The 21,645-nt window shown below is 38.3% G+C and overlaps 1 protein-coding gene across 2 annotated transcripts in view; it reads right to left on the minus strand.

Moving 5' to 3' along the window:
• Positions 1-21,645, minus strand: part of LOC126354832 (neprilysin-4-like) — a 141,982-nt gene that overhangs the window by 51,401 nt on the left and 68,936 nt on the right. For both annotated transcript variants that reach the window (XM_050004780.1, XM_050004779.1), the window contains exon 11: positions 17,167-17,263. In XM_050004780.1, coding sequence (XP_049860737.1) covers positions 17,167-17,263 — 97 coding nt within the window. The remainder of the gene's footprint in view (positions 1-17,166; positions 17,264-21,645) is intronic.

The following is a 21,645-nucleotide window of genomic DNA, read 5'->3' on the forward strand; positions in this document are numbered from 1 at the left end:
ACATCGGCTGGCTATAGTCTACAGGAAAAGCTGTCATTTCATGTATCAGCTGATGAGTGATGTATCAGATGAGTGAAAATTGTGTGTGTGTGTGTGTGTGTGTGTGTGTGTGTGTGTGTGTGTGTGTGTGTGTGTGTGCGCGTGTGTGTGTGCGCGCGTGTGTGTGTGCGCGTGTGTGTGTGCGCGTGTGTGTGTGCGCGCACGCTCCCGGGGGAGGAAGGGAGGGGGGGGCAGGCAGGTATTTGTGTTGAAAGAAGTTATGCAGTTGCTAGTTTTGAATCATTTATATTGCAGTATAGAAGACATGTAAAGATTTGCAATAAACCCTTACCTGCAAGAGCAACAAAGAACTTTTAGATTATTTTTTTTTACATCACTGTAATACTCACTATAATTTTCACATGTTCAACCTGCAAAAATCTCATCCACAAATTCTTCAATAAAATAATAGCTTCTTTTTGACTACAAAGATAAAGAGCAATCTTTTCACTAAAATGAACTCAATGTTGAATATATTCCTGTCATTTAGTTTATTGCAGTTTTATTTCTCATTTATGCTGATATTTGGCCACAGAGTTTTAAATGGCATTGAGACGTGTAACAAATCTACTCTCAATTGAAATAAAGCTATTTCTGATAATCTTCTGATACAGTATAAGAGCAGTTGAATGGAATGGACAGTGTCTTGAAAGGAGGATGTAAGATGAACATCAACAAAAGCAAAACGAGGATAATGGAATGTAGTCAAATTAAATCGGGTGATGCTGAGGGAATTAGATTAGGAAATGAGACACTTAAAGTAGTAAAGGAGTTTTGCTATTTAGGAAGTAAAATAACTGATGATGGTCGAAGTAGAGAGGATATAAAATGTAGACTGGCAATGGCAAGGAAAGCGTTTCTCAAGAAGAGAAATTTGTTAACATCAAATATAGATTTATGTATCAGGAAGTCGTTTATGAAAGTATTTGTTTGGAGTGTAGCCATGTATGGAAGTGAAACATGGACGATAACTAGTTTGGACAAGAAGAGAATAGAAGCTTTCGAAATGTGGTGCTACAGAAGAATGCTGAAGATTAGATGGGTAGATCACGTAACTAATGAGGAGGTATTGAATAGGATTGGGGAGAAGAGACGTTTGTGGCACAACTTGACTAGAAGAAGGGATCGGTTGGTAGGACATGTTTTGAGGCATCAAGGGATCACAAATTTAGCATTGGAGGGCAGCGTGGAGAGTAAAAATCGTAGAGGGAGACCAAGAGATGAATACACTAAGCAGATTCAGAAGGATGTAGGTTGCAGTAGGTACTGGGAGATGAAGCAGATTGCACAGGATAGAGTAGCATGGAGAGCTGCATCAAACCAGTCTCAGGACTGAAGACAACAACAACAGTATAATATTACACCAATTAAATAGTTGATTGTAGATGATTTGGTGTTTATGTTTTAAACTTTATGTAATACTTTTTAATGTGCAATAATGAGAAAACCCAATTTTAGTACATATATATGTTTTAGGTTAATAACAGCAAACTTTCTACTGAACACACAAGCAATTTAATTTGTCACCATATGCATTGTTGTAGGCTTTTAAAACCTGGAGAATACTCAGAAAGAAAAAGTGTATGAATCATAGTTCCTCAGCTATACCACACCAGGACACTGTTGCTAGTCAGAGAGTTTCCTCTCTATGGCAGCTGCCATCATTGGCAGAGTCCCCACATAGCCACTGCCCCCTCTCACAACCTACTCAGCCCCCTACCATGCCCCCCCCCCCCTTTGGGTCTGCGGGCATTAGAGGAAGAGATAGCTGGGGAGTGCCACTGTTGTAACTATCTTCAGTCCTGTGCGCATGACCACCTGCACCACTGAAGGGTGCAGTTGGGATGTTTCTTGTTGAACATGGGGGAAGGGTGTGATGATGTCCATCCCACTCTGTACCATTTTGATGGTATATGTTGATATGAGGTGGAAGGCGGCCATAATGAGAATGAGTGATGGTGACTGTTCACATTACGGGGCTAGAGTGTGTGCGTGGCAAACCAGTGGGATAGGTGGCACCAGGATCTGCAGGATTGGTTGCAGGTCGTCATGATCTCCTGCAGATCATGATGAAGGGGAATCCATCAGTTTGAGAGCTGTGACGTGACTGCAGCTATGTCCACATTGTTCAAAATTTTGTAACTATAGGAGAAATCTCAAGTGATAAATCCGTTTTCACATTGACATTCCTCATGCCGCCCCTCAACTGTGAGGAAATCATTGGCTAATGTGACGTGAATGTTGTCCAGCAGAAAGTGGCTGCACATCTACCTGGAACACAAAGGTGTTGTCAGTGTTCGAGATGGGTGATGTGTTGTAGGGCTGAGAAGGGACTGGAGGAGCCATGTCAATTGGAGAATTCTGTACACCATCGGTAAAGGTGACTTCTTGTAAGATCCAAACTAGTTTTTAGCAGTTGACTACCATAGTGGTAGTCTTACCATGAATCAATATGTTGAAAGTGTCAGTGCCTCATCTGATGACTCTATGAGGGCCAGTCTAAGGTAACTGCAGAGCAAAGCAGATGGTGTCATCCCAGAGCATGACATAGTCACAGTCTGCTAGTTCCTTATGGGTGAATATTTTCAGAGAACTGTGCATCTGTGGAGGTGATGTCCTGATCCATAGGATGTGTTGCTTGACTCATGTGACAAAAGTGGGGGGTTTGAGGTCTCTGTTACTGGTACTTAGAGCACAAAGTCTACAGGCAGAGTGAGCAACTTACTATAGAGGACTTCTGTGAGGGAGGCACAGAGATCATCTTCATGAATTATGCATACATCTAATAACACCCAATAATTCTTCCGTTGAGTGACCACCTTGACTCATAAGGGCAGCTTTAAGTGTACATTGCCATCATTCTATGAGGACAGTGCCTTGTGAATGGTAGGTCATTGTGCAGTTACCTCATACACTTCAGAGGTTCCATAGTTTGTTAAATAGGACTGATTCAAACTGTCATCCTTGATCAGTGGTTATAGAGATCAGGAGCCAAAACATGATATCCATGTGTCGACAGATTCTCATATTGTTGTATATGTAGTAATGTCTTGAGCAGAATGGCTTCCCCTGGTTGGTCATGTGGTCAATGACAGTGAGCATATGTAGCAATAGCCTCTGGACTTAGGAAGATGCCCTATCAGGTCGAGATGAACATGTTCAAACTGACCTTTTGGAATCTCAAAACGACTGAGTGGTGGCTGTGTGTGATGATCCACTTCTCTGCACTAGTAAGCCATGCACATACATGTTCATACTCAGCAATCCTTGTTGACATTAGGCCATACAAATTAGTCTGTGATGTGTCCTGTTGACAGGTGTATGCTGAGGTGTGACAGATAGTAGATTGGTCAAATATGATCTTCCTCACTGATGTGGTCACAAGAGGTCGAATTCGACTAAGCAAAACATCACACCACAAAATACTTGCTTGGTGCATCCAGGGATGGGACAATGTTCTGCATGTAAATTGGTTGTAGAATTGTGAAAGAGGCCCTAATTTGTCAGTCTTGCAACTGTGCCTCTGCTAATTTGTTGTAGTCAACATGTTTGATGATGGCATTTATTCTTGACAGATGGTCTGTGATGACATTGTCTGCTCAGTGGAGCTGTCTGTGATCAGTAGTGAATTGTGATATATAGTCTATATGATGTAAATGTTGAGGGTTGCATATCAAATCAGCCAAAGATCGGTAGTCTGTATAAATGGTGAGTAGTGTGCCCTCCATGTCAGTTTTAAACTGTCTGACTGCCTCATATGCTGCCAATAATTCACAATCACAGGCAGACCACTTGACTGAAACAAAGTGGCATTATGATGTCTGTCTTTTCAATTTCCTCCTCATTCGTCAATATCTGCAGGTATGCCTTTTTGCAATTTTAAGATGCTGGGAACTGAAGCACCTGCGAGGAAGTGGGTGAAGCCTTGAATGTTTGGGATCAGATAGCTAACAATGATTGTGTTGGCATTCAAGGGCCCTGTAGTCTCCACATAGCCTAACAATGCCTTCTTTCTTGGGCACTTATTTGATACACCAAGATCTGCAGATGGTAATAGAGGAGTCATTCACCATCCAGAAATGGATGGCAGGTGTGACGCTCATCAATGGAAAAAGTTCAAGGCATGAGACACTCATGTCCGAATCCACGTCAATGAGAAAATATTATCTGTGTATGTGGTCAAAGGTGTTTAAGACATTTCATCCATATGTAGCAAGGTGAGGTGATCCAATGTGCCTACTGCAGATCATGCTTTGCTTTCGAGTGATCACACAGCACCCAGCAGTTGAGCACTGTATCACCAAACTGCATGTGGGATCAGCTGAGCCAACCTCATGCAGGAACGTCAATATGTGGAGCGTGGTTGCTGGTCATGTTGTTGTCCGCTGAAAGCCCCTGTCCGCTGTGGCAGAGTAGGCTAAGTGGCTGGTGCAACGTACACACTGTGAGTCAAAGGCAGAGACGTTCTGTGGTGTTTATGCATTGTTGGTGCTGCAAATCAGTAAAAACCTGGGCTACCAATATTAATTTGCTTTCCAGTGATAAGCACAGGGGATGCTGGTGTATAGGGAGGTGGCATCTACAGTGACAGGTAACAGTGTGGGGATAGTGGTAATGGTACGGGGATGGGGAAGGGTTAATGAAGGAAGTGGTTTCTGTCTTAAATATAAGAGACTACACAGTTGGTTGCAGGTGTTGTTCGACAAGAGTGGAAATTCTTTCCCTGGGAGTACAGTAATCAACTGAAATGGGGCATCCAGGATTTTAGGGTTTTGGGAAGCATTTATAAGATGGGTGTGCAAGAAGTCAGTTGGCTGAGGAAGGAGATGGGTTTGGGAGACAGCTTCTTAGATGGGCTTAAGGATTTCAGTGGGAATTGAAGGTTACTTTGGACTTCTGGGATGAGATCACTGTGACACAGTTTGTAAGTGGGGGAGACAAACAGTTGGCAGATGCTTTCTGTCAGGTTGTCACTGCGATTTATCATGACAGTGATGAAGCCTTTGTCTGCAGGTAACGTCAGTCTTTAGGTTGTAGATGGCTGCCCTTTCTTCTGTTGAGTGGTTAGTGTTATTGGGACGGTAACTAGGGAAGTTTAATGACTGAAAGCATGAGCATTAAGAACAAAACCGGTAAGGCAGGCAGAACAGCATATCAGCTTTAATATTGCTTTCTGTGTTGTAACGGGTTCATATAAAAATTATCAGGAAAAGTTTCAGAATAATAGATTTATTCAAGATATTCCTACTGTGCTTCAAGGTACAAACCTTGAGCATTGACACACTTCTTTCAGCAACTTTTCCATGACTCAAAGGCTCCCTGGTAGGCAGATTCTGGAGGGTCCTTAGAGGTATGTGTGCAAGCTTCTTTGACGACACATATTGGCATTCTTTGAGAGAGGATTTCACTTTTGGGGTTAGGAAGTAGTCAGCTGGTGCCAAGTCTGGTCTGTAAAGGGGTTTATCGTCAAGCAGTCAGTGATCTTGGTGCAGGTTGGGTGCAATGTCATGACGCAGTTTCTAGTTTCTGACAATGGTTGGACTGGTGGTTGGCTGGTGTGAACTTTAATCTTAATCACCAAAACTGACTGAGTTATTTGGTTTGATTCCTAGTATAAAGTGTTACAGTGATGCATACTGCCTCAAGGTTGATGGTTGATTTGAGAAGTTTCTCAGAAAGAATGCCAGAGAACAGTTTAACGGCAGGAAAAATGAAAGGACATTGAAATTGAAGAGCAGAAAGAAAGGTGAGGGGAGGGAGAGAAGTAGGGGAGAGATAGAAAGGAAAGCTTTAATTTATTAGACTGCTTGCTTTTCATTTTCTTGTACTCTTCTAGTGCATCTCTGCTTCTCACTTTGTCCCTTCATGACCTCTGTCCTATCCAAAGGCCTCACCTTCAGCCCCACTCCCAGGTTCAACCAAACTGCCCTTGTCAAAGATTACGGAAGGTGTACACGATCAAAGGCAGAGCCACGTGTGAAAGCACCCACGTGATTTACCAACTGACCTGCCTACACTGTGAAGCTTTCTATGTGGGAATGACCAGTAACAAACTGTCCATTCACATGAATGGACACAGGCAGACAGTGTTTGTTGGTAATGAGGATCACCCTGTTGCTAAACATGCCTTGGTGCACGGCCAGCACATCTTGGCACAGTGTTACACCGTCCGGGTTATCTGGATACTTCCCACCAACACCAACCTATCCGAACTCCGGAGATGGGAACTTGCCCTTCAGTATATCCTCTCTTCTCGATATCCGCCAGGCCTCAACCTCTGCTAATTTCAAGTTGCCGCCGCTCATACCTCACCTGTCTTTCAACAACTTCTTTGCCTCTGTACTTCCGCCTCGACTGACATCTCTGCCCGAACTCTTTGCCTTTACAAATGTCTGCTTGTGTCTGTGTATGTGCGGATGGATATGTGTGTGTGTGTGCGCGAGTGTACACCTGTCCTTTTTTCCCCCTAAGGTAAGTCTTTCCGCTCCCGGGATTGGAATGACTCCTTACCCTCTCCCTTAAAATCCACATCCTTTCGTCTTTCCCTCTCCTTCCCTCTTTCCTGAAGAAGCAACCGTCGGTTGCGAAAGCTAGAAATTCTGTGTGTGTGTTTGTGTGTTTTATTTATTGTGCCTGTCTACCGGCGCTTTCCCTCTTGGTAAGTCTTGGAATCTTTGTTTTTAATATATTTTTCCCATGTGGAAGTTTCTTTCTATTTTATTTGTGCTTAGTTTTATGTATGTAATTGATGTCCTAATTTATTTTGACAATTCCTAGTTATTACTTTCATTATACGGTGAAATCAGTGACTGTTTAGCAACTTAAATTCTATTGTTGATGTATAAACAAATATAAATTCTATACTAATTATAAACATTTGGAGGAACAACTAATAGTATTTTTAAAGGATTTATTTAGCTCTATTCGAAAACATGTTAGCAAAGCCAGCCCTTAATTAATTCCCAAGTACTTTTCGGTTTTGTCAGAAGTATTGTTTGCATACTTATATTCGTTAATTTCATGATTTAAACAAATAATTCAGCCTAAACCTTGTAGTAGAAGAAACTATGAAATGGAATGAATTTTTTAGTGTATTCAATTAATTTAATGAGTTAAGTTTCAATTGTAATTTCTATGAATTAAATTTCAAACCATGTGTAGTTTCAGTATCTATTATTGTGAGTATGCCTTAAGGCCAAATTTTTGGTCCCAAAACAGTCAGTCCATGGTCGAGTTTCAGATGAGAAACCTGTATTGGTTAGATCAACTACAACGCAACTGTAAAATAAGTGTAACACAATTAGGCCATGTGTTAAACAATGACATTTTCTGTTCCATATGTACTTTATTATTCTACAAGATCTGTGAGCCATGTAGTTAAGCTTTTGTTGCTTGTAGATGTTCAACAGTCAACTACTGTAGCAGTATGTGTATGTTCGCCTGAAACCTATTAATGAGATTTATCGAAAGTTAAACAATAGAGCACTGGCTACATATAACTGTGTAATATTGGGGGGTTGTGAACAGTGAAAGTAAAAAACTGTTATATGGAAATATGCACCTGTCGGCTACATCATTTAAAGTACTCAATGTTGTACTTCCACACCCCAATTTTCAGCCAGAGTAGCAACACAGTACGTCAGCACTGAGGACAAGAAACAAAGAAATAAAGTAGGCGAACCATCACATGTGGTGCCCCAGGTGACAAATATTGTATGTAGCCACAAAAAATAGGACTCGTGAACTTTGAACAGTGAACTCAACTGCGGTTTACAGTGCAGTGCTGTAACAGCTAATCAGCCCATGGGTTTCATGGCCACAGTATAACAGCAACCAATCATCGAGTGGGTTCTATGAAAGTAGACACTGAGTACAGGAGTAGCCAATTAGCATGCAGATGGCCCCAACTGACCATAGATAAACAAGATGCCTTGGCGAGAGAGTTACAAATTGCCGCAGCTGTACCATACAGGTTGAGTTGACACCTACAGAGCAGCAGAAGAAGAGTGAATGAGAATAAGGTAATTTCATAGCAAAAGTTGTTTTATGTGATACATAATGAGAGACCTTAACAAACGAGATAGTGTGACTGAGAACAAAGCTGTGGAGGTTAAGTTGTTAAATGAACAGAAAGACTTAAGTGGGAATGGTTCAGCAGACAATAGTGACTATAAACCAAACATGAATGTAATTTGGGATGATAGGGATGAAACTCCTATAGTAGATGGAATGATGAAAGTGTCATATACACCGTATGGTGATGTGGGTAAAATGGACAAAAACAGGGCTGAAGTGGATGAAATATTTAAGGTTAAGTTGGAGGAACCTAGTAGCAAAAGTCAGCAAGGGTAAAAGTTAATAGCAGACGAAAATTTGGAAGTGGTGTTAAGGTAAATTCTGAGTAGTTTGTGTAGTTTGAGTAATATGAGTACGAAAGAAGACATTAGTAGGTCGGAAAATAGTATGAAAAAGGACATTAGTAGGTTGGAAAATAGAATGAAAAAGGACATTAGTATGTTGGGAAATAGTATAAAGAAAGTAGTACATAACACTAATGAGAAATTAGCAGTGATAAGTAGTAAATGAACAGAAAAGAGAGAGAAACTTTGTGATGACTATAGTAGGAGGGTGGAGGCTTCCAAGAAATTTTGTGCTGAAAGTAGAGTTAAACTTGAGAACCAAATCGATCAAATTAAAAATGATTTTGAAACAATGGTAGAAACCAAGTGTGCAGTAATGGTAGAGGAAAAACTGGAAACCGTAAATGAAAGTGTAGATTCAAAATTGACTGAAATGCAGATAAACATGGAAGTGGTACAAAATCTAAAACAGAGAGAAAGTTATAGTGGGTCTGATTCTGACAGTAGTTGTAACAATGATAGCAATGACAGATCCAGTAGTGATAATAATGGCAATGTGGTAAGAAAGAAGAAAGTGTGGCACCCTGTAATAACAAAAATCGTACAAGGTATACATGTTAACTGTTTACTGGACAGTGGTAGTGATTTGAGGGTCCTTTCACAGGCATCTTTTGAATCTATTAAGAACACAGAGGATATAGTGATGATGCACATTTCTGGAATAAAAATTATTGGTGCTGCTGGTAATCTATCAAAGAGTGTGAAACAAGAGGTCCTACTAACTGTGGAATTCGCAGGATTGCAGTTTGTGGGTGATTCAAAATCTCAGCATCGGTGCAATATTTAAGACTAATTTCTTGTGCAAATAGCAAGTAAGGAGTTCAACCATCTGTGTTGGATTCATTTTTGTTCTTGTTGGTGTGGTCTTCAGTCCTGAGATTGTTTTGATGCAGCTCTCCATGCTACTCCATCCTGTGCAAGCTTCTTCATCTCCCAGTACCTACTGCAACCTACATCCTTCTGAATCTGCTTAGTGTATTCACCTCTTGGTCTCCCTCTATGATTACTACCCTCCACGCTACCCTCCAGTACCAAATTGGTGATCCCTTGATGCCTCAGAACATGTCCTACCAAACGATCCCTTCTTCTAGTAAAGTTGTGCCACAAACTCCTCTTCTCCCCTGTTCTATTCAATACCTCCTCATTAGTTATGTGATCTACCCATCTAATCTTCAGCATTCTTCTGTAGCACCACATTTCGAAAGCTTCTATTCTCTTCTTGTTTAAACTATTTATTGTCCATGTTTCACTTCCATACATGGCTACACTCCACTCAAATACTTTCAGAAACGACTTCCTGACACTTAAATCTATACTCGATGTTAACAAATTTCTCTTCTTCAGAAACGCTTTCCTTGCCATTGCCAGTCTACATTTTATATCCTCTCTACTTCAACCATCATCAGTTATTTTGCTCCCCAAATAGCAAAACTCCTTTACTACTTTAAGTGTCTCATTTCCTAATCTAAATCCCTCAGCATAACCCGATTTAATTCGACTGCATTCCATTATCCTCGTTTTGCTTTTGTTGATGTTCATCTTATATCCTCCTTTCAGTATACTGTCCATTCCATTCAACTGCTCTTCCAAGTCGTTTGCTTTCTCTGACAGAATTACAATGTCATCGGCAAACCTCAAAGTTTTTATTTCTTCTTCATGGATTTTAATACCTACTCTGAACTTTTCTTTTGTTTCCTTTACTGCTTGCTCAATATACAGATTTAATAACATCGGGGAGAGGCTACAACCCCGTCTCACGCCCTTCCCAACCACTTTTTCCCTTTCATGCCCCTCGACTCTTACAAATGCCATCTGGTTTCTGTACAAATTGTAAATAGCCTTTCACTCCCTGTATTTTACCCCTGCCACCTTCAGAATTTGAAAGAGAGTATTCCAATCACCATTGTCAAAATCTTTCTCTAAGTCTACAAATGCTGCAAACCTAGGTTTGCCTTTCCTTAATCTTTCTTCTAAGATAAGTCGTAGGGTCAGTAATGCCTCACGTGTTCCAACATTTCTATGGAATCCAAACAGATCTTCCCCAAGGTCAGCTTCTACCAATTCTTCCATTCGTCTGTAAAGAATTCGCATTAGCATATTGCAGCTGTGACTTATTAAACTGATAGTTCAGTAATTTCCACATCTGTCAACACCTGCTTTCTTTGGGGTTGAAATTACTATATTCTTCTTGAAATCTGAAGGAATTTTGCCTGTCTCATACATCTTGCTCACCAGATGGTAGAGTTTTGTTAGGCCTCGCTCTCCCAAGGCTGTCAGTAGTTCTAACGGAATGTTGTCTACTCCCGGGGCCTTGTTTCGACTTAGGTCTTTCAGTGCTCTGTCAAACTCTTCATGCAGTATCATATCTCCCATTTCATCTTCATCTACCTCCTCTTCCATTTCCATAATATTGTCCTCAAGAACATCGCCCCTGTATAGAACCTCTATATACTCCTTCCGCCTTTCTGCTTTCCCTTCTTTGCTTAGAAGTGGGTTTCCATCTGAGATCTTGATATTCATACAAGTGGCTCTCTTTTCTCCAAAGGTGTCTTTAATTTTTCTGTAGGCTGTATCTATCTTACCCCTCGTGAGATAAGCCTCTACATCCTTACATTTGTCCTCTAGTCATGCCTGCTTAGCCATTTTGTTCTCCCTGTCGATCTCATTTTTGTGATGTTTGTATTCCTTTTTGCCTGCTTCACTTACTGCATTTTTGTATTTTCTCCTTTCATCAATTAAATTCAATATTTCTTCTGTTACCCAAGGATTTCTACTAGCCCTCGTCTTTTTACCTACTTGATCCTCTGCTGCCTTCACTATTTCATTCCTCAAAGCTACCCATTCTTCTTCTACTGTATTTCTTTCCCCCATTCCTGTCAATCGTTCCCTTATGCTCTCCCTGAAACACTGTACAACCTCTGGTTCTTTCAGTTTATCCAGGTCCCATCTCCTTAAATTCCAACCTTTTTGCACTTTCTTCAGTTTTAATCTACAGTTCATAACCAGTATATTGTGGTCAGAGTCCACATCTGCCCCTTGAATTGTCCTACAATTTAAAACCTGATTCCTAAATTTCTGTCTTACCATTATATAATCTATTTGATACCTTTTAGTATCTCCAGGATTCTTCCATGTATACAACCTTCTTTTATGACTCTTGAACCAAGTGTTAGCTATGATTAAGTTGTGCTCTGTGCAAAATTCTACCAGGTGGCTTCCTCTTGAATTTCTTACCCCCAAATCCATATTCACCTACTACGTTTCCTTCTCTTCCTTTTCTTACTGTCAAATTCCAGTCACCCGTGACTATTAAATTTTCGTCTCCCTTCACTACCTGAATAATTTCTTTTATCTCATCATACATTTCATCAATTTCTTCATAATCTGCAGAGCTAGTTGGCATATAAACTTGTACTACTGTAATAGGCTTGGGCTTCGTGTCTATCTTGGCCACGATAATGCGTTCACTATGCTGTTTGTAGTAGCTTACCCGCACTCCTATTTTTTATTCATTATTAAACCTACTCCTGCATTACCCCTATTTGATTTTGTATTTATAACCCTGTATTCACCTGACCAAAAGTCTTGTTCCTCCTGCCACCGAACTTCACTAATTCCCACTATATCTAACTTTAACCTATCCATTTCCTTTTTCAATTTTCTAACCTACCTGCCTATTTAAGGGATCTGACATTCCACGCCCCGATCCGTAGAATGCCAGTTTTCTTTCTCTTGATAACGACGTCCTCCTGAGTAGTCCCTGCCCGGAGATCCGAAGGGGGGACTATTTTACCTCCGGAATATTTTACCCAAGAGGACGCCATCATCATTAATCATACAGTAAAGCTGCATGCCCTCGGGAAAAATTATGGCTGTAGTTTCCCCTTGCTTTCAGCCATTTGCAGTACCACAACAGCAAGGCCGTTTTGGTTAGTGTTACAGGGCCAGATCAGTCAATCATCCAGACTGTTGCCCCTGCAATTACTGAAAAGGCTACTGCCCCTCTTCATGAACCACACGTTTGTCTGGCCTCTCAACAGATACCCCTCCGTTGTGGTTGCACCTACGGTACGGCTATCTGTATCATTGAGGCATGCAATCCTCCCCACCAATGGCAAGGTCCATGGTTCATTACACGATGATACTGCTTACCCCAGCTGTCTGTCTCATTTTACGTGTTTCCTGAGGCAGTCAAAATCTTCCTCTATCTTATCCGTAGTTTATAAGTGAATCATAAACATTCTTTCTTTGACTGTCATGTGATTTGGTGCAGCAGCATACTTTAGAACAGAAATATTGTAGGAAAGGTTTCTCTTATGTTGTGTTAGCTATAAGTGATGGAGTCATAAGAGGATGAAGAAAGTAAATTGGTACCACGATCAAAGAAGTCCTGTCAAACAAAGAGGTAAGGTAAACAGAAAATGGAAGGTATCAGCAAATGTGGAGGGAAGGTGCAGATTATCAAAAACCCATAATTAACACCTGAAGTAATCAGCTCATATGTAAAGTTAGTATAATTTGGTGCAGAAACAGAGGCAATATGCAGTAAAAACCATCTTAAATACTAAGGTATTAATAGTAACTGTGGTATAATAGAAGTTTTTATGTTCACTGCAATCAGTATGTGGAGATAACTATCTATCTGTCATGGTACAGGCTTTTCTAGCATTAAGGAATTCCAACTTAAAACATAGTTGCTTGGAGTAATGTGTGTGGAAACAGTAAGCTAGATTTGTATGTATATCACCCTTCAGGTCAGAATCTCAAGCAATTTGATGGATTACAGTGAAGTAATAGTTTTTCTAAGTGATAATTTTTGTCTGATTGGTAATGAGAGTTAAGTTTGCCTTAGCATAAGGATCTGTTACTGTAGAGTGTTTCTCAGCAGAGTCAATTTTGCATTGGGTAAGGACAGCAGGAGTTCATTTATTAGATAATGAAGCAATAATGAAATAATTAAATAATGAATAATGTTAGGGTCTTAATGGTTAGGGAGCCTGACTCTGCAGTAGGGATATTTTTTGAGAATACACTCCACTAGTTAAGAAGGTAAGAAATGTAAGTAAAATAATGGAGCTGACAGACATGATTAATGCAAAAGATAACTGTGTACAAACAAATGTGATGTGACTATACTGAGAGCATAAAATTTGATCTAGGCAACCGTAGGTACTGTGGACATTGTGAAATTCATGACACTGCAGCGGGGAACCAGAGCTTAACAGAAAGAGCAATATTTTAGTGAGGTACCAGTAATGTAATGCTGCATCATTGGATCTATACATTATCTGAAAACTTCTGTTGTGTTCTGAGGAATTACGAACTTAAAGTGAAAATACTGGAACGAAGAACAATAAGTTTGCTGATTAACTGATAACTGTGGTACTGTGAATATTCTGACAAGTCAACTACTGGGTAATCTTTTGTGGTTTTGTGAGGGTTTAATTTTCTTTTTGAATGAGAGTAGTGCAGAGAGTTGAGTAGAGAAGTGGGGTGATAATTTGGTATAATGTCCATCCCCTTAATTTTGATTTAAATAGTAGTTAAGTTATGTGGTGGTGACTCTATTCTTTTTTTATAACATAATGATTAGTAAATCTATGCTACTGCACATCTTGAGATTTGCTATTTTGAAAATGGAAGAGAGACCCAAATCTTATAAGTTTAACCAGCTTCAGACATTTATGACTTAGAGGAATGTTTTGTAGTGTAATGTGTAATTGATTTTAATTTTTTTTATAGTCACCACCTTTCATACTACAGTCAATCAATTTTAATACTAATCATTGTAATGTTATGAGAACTATGTAGTATATAATATTGTTTTTTGGCGTGAAACATTTTTTTCTTAGACTTCGTTAGATGTAAAAGAGAGTGTACTAAGGTACGGTATTTTGTCTCATAGGAGAACCACCTCCAAGGGAACTGATGGCAGTGCATTTCCTTACTAACTGCCACTTGGGCTGTTGAAAGTGTGGACAACTTGGTGAGAAAATGTGTAAAAGCTCATTAAAAGTGTGAAAGTACTTCTGGAAAATACTAAACACTGAGCAAGTGAAATTTTCTATCTATTGTAACCCATGAGGATTTATTATTTGAAGTAAGTCACAACTTGTATCATATGATATGTATCTTTAATATGTATCTTTGCTTACAAAAAAAAAAGGACACCACTTATGATGAAGATAGCTAATTTTTGTAAAAGTGTAACTCGTAGACATTTTGTGCAATTTTGCAATACACTGTATGTAAATATGTTGTATGGGGATTTCATATGACCAGTTCATATAAGCATAAATTTGAAAAAAAAAAACATATGTACTGTAGTTTTGATAAGATTTCTTATGTAATATTTTTTGTGTGTAGATTTTAAACCCAATTTGTGGTGTCACTTGTGGTCATTGAATTGCCCAGTTAGCTTTTTGCAATAACTATCTGGTCAATCCAATGAGGGGATGATGTGACGAAGCAAGGTGGGATACTCTTACTTCCCCTCTTGTTTTGTCATCTTAAAATTCATTTTTTCATGTCTGACTAATTACCATTAACATAGGTGAGTATAATCTGCATTTTCAAAAAAGAAAGGGTTGGCCTGCAGTTTTAAAGAATATAACACAAGATCTAATTTTGTGCTTATTTTTATGTATTTAATTGATTTCCTAATTTATTTTGACTACTCCTAATTAAAACTTTCATTATACAGTGAAATCAGTTATTGTTTTGTAACTTAAATTTTATTGTTGACGTATAAACAAATGTAAATTCAGTAGTAATTATAAACATCTGAAGGGACAAATAATAGTATTCTTAAAGAATCTATTTAGCTCTGTTTTGATAACATGTTAGCAAAGCCAGCCCTTAATTAATTCCCAAGTACTTTTCTGTTTTGTCAGAAGTATTGTTTGCATACTTACATTTGTTAATTTTGTGATTTAAACAAATAATAATTCGGCCTAAGCCTTATAGTAGAAGAAACTGTTAAAAGGAATGAATTTTTCGATGTATTCAGTTAGTTTAATCAGTTAAGTTTTAATTGTAACTTCTGTAACTTTAACTTTGAACAGTGTGGAGTTTCAGTACCTATTATTGTGAGGATATATAAAGACCTGATTTTTGGTCATGAGACAGTCAGTCCACGCCCGAGTTTCAGATGAGAAACCTGTGTTGGTTAAAACAACAACAATTCTTCAACTCAACTGTGAAATAGTTGTTAACAATTAGGCCATGTGTCAAAATAATGACAGTGTCTGCTCCATATGTACCTTTCTATCCTTCAAAAACTGTGAACTTTGTGGTTAGGTTATTACTGCTCATACATGTTCAATAGTGAACTATTGTAGCAATATGTATAAGTTTGCCTGCAAACTATTAATGAGGCTTATCGAAAGTTAAACAATAGTGTACTGGCCATATAACTGTGTATTATTAGGGGGTTGTAAACAGTGAAATTAATGTACTGTGAAACGCAAATGTGCACCTGTCGGCTATATTATTTACAGTAGTCAGTGTCGGAATTACAAACACCATTTTTCAGCTAGCGTAGCAATGCAGTACATTGACACCATAGACAATCAATGAAGAAATAAAGAAGGCAAACCATCACAACTGGGGTGAAGGATTGTGTCAATTGAAGTGGGTGAAGGGAGAAAGGAGGTGGGAGGGTGACTGAAGATTTGGGGGGGGGGGGGGAGGTAGAATGGTTTCTGTGGTTTCTGATGGCTGGAAAGGAGGGGCAGTGAGGCAACATGACAGGAATGTGACACCAGAGAGGAAAGAGCTAGGACAGTTGCAGGATTAAGAGATGTGTCATAAGGACAAGTCTCATCCAAGTAATTCAAAGAAGCTGGGCTGATAAGGCCCAGTTGTCAAGTAGGCACCACAGAAGTCAGATATCTTGCGCTCTGCAGCATTTTCTTCCAGTGAATAATCTGCTTTTCTCCCTGGCACAGCACAGTCTGGCAGCAGGCATTCATTTGGTTGGGCAGTTAGTCTGTGCAAATGTTACAGCAGAACCAGATATTATACAACCACTTTCAGAGGTGGCCCTTCCTCATACAGTGCACAGTGTGCCCTGTGACAGGACAGGAACAGGATGTTGTGGGCAGGTGGATTGGCCAGGTCCTGACCTGTGTCTTTCAGTGGGACATGGCAAGGGGTGGCATAAGGATATTTTGTAGATTTGGTAGGCAGTGAACATCACTTTGGATGATATGGGAAGCATTAGGAACACACTCTCACACCATTCCTCCACATCCTTGTGTAGCAGACACAACTCTCCGTGCTTGTGCTGTGCTGGGGTGAGCTCACCAGTGCCACATTCCCATACCATCCCCTGGCTGACTCATATTCAGGCTCAGTATTGAGGCAATTGTAGCCCTGTGTGTGTGTGTGTGTGTGTGTGTGTGTGTGTGTGTGTGTGTGTGTGTGTGTGTTGTCAAAAATCTCAGCAATGTTTTAAGTCTTGTTTATGTGTCTGTTGACTGCTCAGTGCCCCAACTACATAGTGAATGTTTACCTTCATTCCTAAACCAGTACTCAGAATTGTCTTAAAGAAGGTAAGGACTGACCATAACTTTTCTGTGACATTGTGATTACAGCTATCTAACAAAGTACAGAAGACATATAAACTAAATTAAAAAATAATCACCAAACAAACATGTAATGAGCAAACATTTTACTAGGAAGAAAATTAAAATCACATACTTACACTTTTCTTTGCTTCATCGTCAAAAAATTGTTTTACATATTCATATCCAACAGCGAAATTCAGTGAGCTGCTAGTTGTAAATACGCAGTCACGCCACCTGCGAAAGTATATGTATTGTTATAATGTAATAAGTAACTGAAGAAAAAAGGTGAGATAGATATGGTATTGCAATCATCAATTACATAGATTTTTATAGGGCAATTTTGTAAGGAGATGGAGGATAGCAAAGACTAATAGTTAGGCTAAGTTTTTGAATACTGCCCCAAGATGCACTTAGTGTTTTTTATTTGCTGGATTCACTCTTTAAAAGAACAAGAGCATCATCAGAATATACACTGTAAAATATACAAATTGAGAGAATACAGAGAATTTGCATTGACATTATGTAAAGTGTATTCTATTTCCACTATGGTGACTGACATTTAAAGTTGGCTTAAAGCAGTAAAGATTTCATTGGCTGTACTATAGAACTTAAACTTATGCTTAAAGTACAGCAGTAAATGATGACATTGACAGTGCCAAAGATTAAACTGACTTTACAACAGTACTTATAATGTCCATGGTATAGTAAAGCTGCTGATGAATTAAAGAAGTTTTTAGGACACTTTACTCATGTAAATGTCCTGTTAATGATTATTCCATACCGATATGACCTACCACCATGGTCCTGTGTAAACAGAGAGATAAGTGCTGCAAATGTGTTACCCTTAAAAATATGCACACAATATGAAAACATAGAAGCCATTGATCTGAGTGGTATAGGACATAGGTTCCACACTAGACATGGAGACATGACTACACTTAAATGGGCTAGGGAAGCAGCCTGTTTTGGAAAAAATAAACATATGTTTTGTCAAGAAATTGGAGATAAGACATACAGCATCAAAGAAAACAGATAAATCATCACATCTTCTCTGTTCGCCAAAACAGCAATCATATCCCTGTTATGCAGAAGTGGTGCACAGCACATTGAAAGAAAAGAAGCAGACCATCAATGCAGAAGAAGACTCCAGGCTCCCACATAGATGATTTTTAATGGACACATCATTACCATGCAAGGAGGAGGTCAGTGATATAATAAAAATGCCCTTAGGAGTCTCAAATGTTAATCTAAATCCCAGTACTGGTAATCAAATAAATTACAGCAACAAACATCTTCCTGTTTGCCATCAAAATAACAAACAATGTTTTAGACATAGAGATCATGCTAAATATAGAACTTAACATTATTAATGTTCTGTGCATTACAGAACACTGGCTAAATAATGATCAAATTGACTTTTGTTCTATACCAGGATACACACTAGCAAATTATTTCTGTAGAAACAGCAATAAAATTGAGGGTACCACAATTTTCATCAAGCATGGGCTAAAATATAAATCAGTCAATAAGTTTCAACATCTCAGTGCAGAAAGAGACTTTGAGCTGGCACTCTTTGAAGTCAGTGAGGCAAATACACTTGTAGTATGTATTTATTGCACCCCAGATGGAAATTTTGACTCATTTCTAAATAAGCTTGAATATGTACTAAACAAAAAATCAATACTGCTTTGTGGGGAATTGAACATTGATTTTCTTGGAACCATCAAAAGAAAAGAACTCATGCTCAACCTCACAGATACTTTCAACTTAAAACAGACTCTAACAATCCCAACAAGAATCACAAAAACTATTGCTACTGCCTTGTAACAGATATTTGTGAATATAAATTGTACTGCAAATGTATAAGTACAAGCCTTAATGATCACAAAGCTCACGTTGTCACCATTCAAAGTCATTTACTGCCCAACCAGAATAATAAGGGAACTATAACAGCAAGACCGTTTAATACACACAATATAGAAACATTCAACTCCGTGTTATCAGTAGAAAGGTGGGAAGAAGTGTTGCAAATAAAAATGACACCAGCAAAAAGTTTGAGAAATTCTCTAGCATCTTCATTGATTACTTTGAAATTGCATTCCCCTCAACACACAAGAAATAAGAGGCATAACTAAAAAAGCAAAGCTATGGATAACAGGGTCAAAATATCAAATGCAAGGGAAAGAGAATTACTCAAATACAGGAACAACAAATAAAAGCCAAGCAGCATGGAAAGTCATAAAGAAGGAAGCAAATAAAGTGTCCCATAAAATGGAAAATATCGCTCTTAACCATGATTGTCAGAGACAAAACAGATACAAGGAAAAAAAAGTGCACTCATGTTCCTCTTCAATCTACATTGATGGAACAACCCCAGATGAAATCATCAGTGCTGCATCAGCTCACAGGAAAATGTCATCAGGTCTTAATGGTATTCCTGATTACATCACAAAGCAATGCATTAAACCATTTCACTTCCTCTTGCAGATATAGTAAATTCATCTTCTCTGACAGGCACATTTCCATGCAGTTTAAAAATTGCTAAAGTGGTCCCTATCCATAAGAAAGAAGAGAAAACAAATGTAGAAAACTATAGACCAGCTTTAGTAAAATCGTAGAAAAAGTAAAGTATAATAGATTAATGAAATTCCAAGAGGAAAAACAAAATTCTCATTGTTTCTCAGCATGGATTCAGGAAAAATAAATCAACAACCAGTGCAGTCTATGATTTTATAGAAAATGTCGTGCAAGCAATGGACGAAAAACAAAGAGCCACTGGCCTTTTTTTAGACTTAAGTAAAGCCTTTGACATACTGGACCACAACATACTGTTGGAGAAGTTCCAAGTTTATGGCATTAGAGGCACTGCACTAAAATGGTTCACTTTGTACTTGATGAACAGAAAACAAAATATACTAATAAAACAAGAACTAAAGGAAAACACCAGGACATGGTTCTCAGATGCAGAAGTTCTAAATAAAGGAGTCCATCAGGAATCCATTCTTGGGCCAATCCCCTTTCTCCTGTATATAAATGATCTAGACCTAGTCACAAACAAACACTTTTTTGCAGATGACACAAACATCCTAAATACAGGAAATACCCCGTGTCAGCAACAGACAACTGTTAATAAGACTACAGAAGAGCTAAATAGATGGTTTGAGGGGAATAAACTTATGACAAACACACAAAAACAAACATTCAAAATTTCTGTTTAAAAGGTGATGCATGCTGCATCAGTGTGACAATAAACTCCAACAAAATTTCATCTTATCCAGAAACAAATTTTTTAGGCCTATGGCTTCAAAATAACTTCAAATGGCACACATATAAAAAAAATTAATGGAACACAAAATAAAATATGCTACAGTCTGCATTTCCTCTCTGCCAAAGCAAGTTATAGCACTGTCCAAACTGCCTACTTTGCCCAATTCCACAGTATCCTACTGCACAGAATTATATTCTGGGGTAATACACTACCGAGTTCAGTCATCTTCTTAACTCAAAAAAAGATCCGTTAAGAGCAATGCAACATGCTCAACAAACAGATTCTTGCAAACCCCTCTTTCAAAAGTAATCAATTCTTCCTCTTCCCTGTATGTATATACTAGGAATCTGTAAATGTATTAGAAAGAATTTAAAACATGTAAATGAAAATTTTAATATCCATGAACATGATACAAGACAAAAGGAAAAGTTTCATGTCCAGTCAATAAGGACATCAGCCTATAAAACCCCCACAGTAAGCCGCACTATACAAATTCACAAAAGTCTTCTGCATAAAGTAAAAGACATAGCATCATTCTTTCTCTATTGTAAAACCCTAGGGCATTCTTATTGGTTCATTGCTTCTATTCAGTAAAAATTTCTATATCATTTAAGATACAAAATAACTTGAAACAAGACAGTGCAGCTACTGCAAGAACCTTTGCGAATAAAGCTAATGTGTGTGTGTTTTCTGTATCCCACTATCTGGAAAATTTATAGGATGAATCAATATATCTGTAAATATCTGCTTATCATTCAAAATACATCTGTAAAAATTACAATATCTTTCAAAATACATTATAAAAAATATATATTTAAAAAGGCTATGGAAATATGCAATGAAAATAATCATTTTTTAAAAATATGTCTATTAAAATAATGTGGCAGGTATTATATTTTGATGAAATGCTGTAGATAAGCAACCAAAATATAATACCTGCCATATTATCATAACATAAATATTTTGAAAATGGTAATTTTGATTGGATATTTGAAAAAATACCTTTTTAAGTATGTATATTTTATAATGTATTTTGAAAGATATTGTAATTTTTACAGATGTATTTTGAGAGATAAGCAGATATTTACAAATATGAGATGTCTATACACACACCCATAAAGGAGATGATTAAAATGTAAATTGTGTTTCCTCTAATAGTAAATTATCTTTGGATACTCTGTACCACGAATGTCACAATTAGGCTTCTGTTGTTCAGTCAATTTAATCTTTGGTGCTGCCAATGTCATCATTTCCTACTGTACTTTAAAAGTAAGTTTAGGTACTATAGCACAGCCAGACTAATCTTTACTGCTGTCATCCAACATTAAATGCAATATTTAGTGCTGTC

Source organism: Schistocerca gregaria, chromosome 3 (genome assembly GCF_023897955.1).
Source record: "Schistocerca gregaria isolate iqSchGreg1 chromosome 3, iqSchGreg1.2, whole genome shotgun sequence".
Lineage (NCBI taxonomy): Eukaryota > Metazoa > Arthropoda > Insecta > Orthoptera > Acrididae > Schistocerca > Schistocerca gregaria.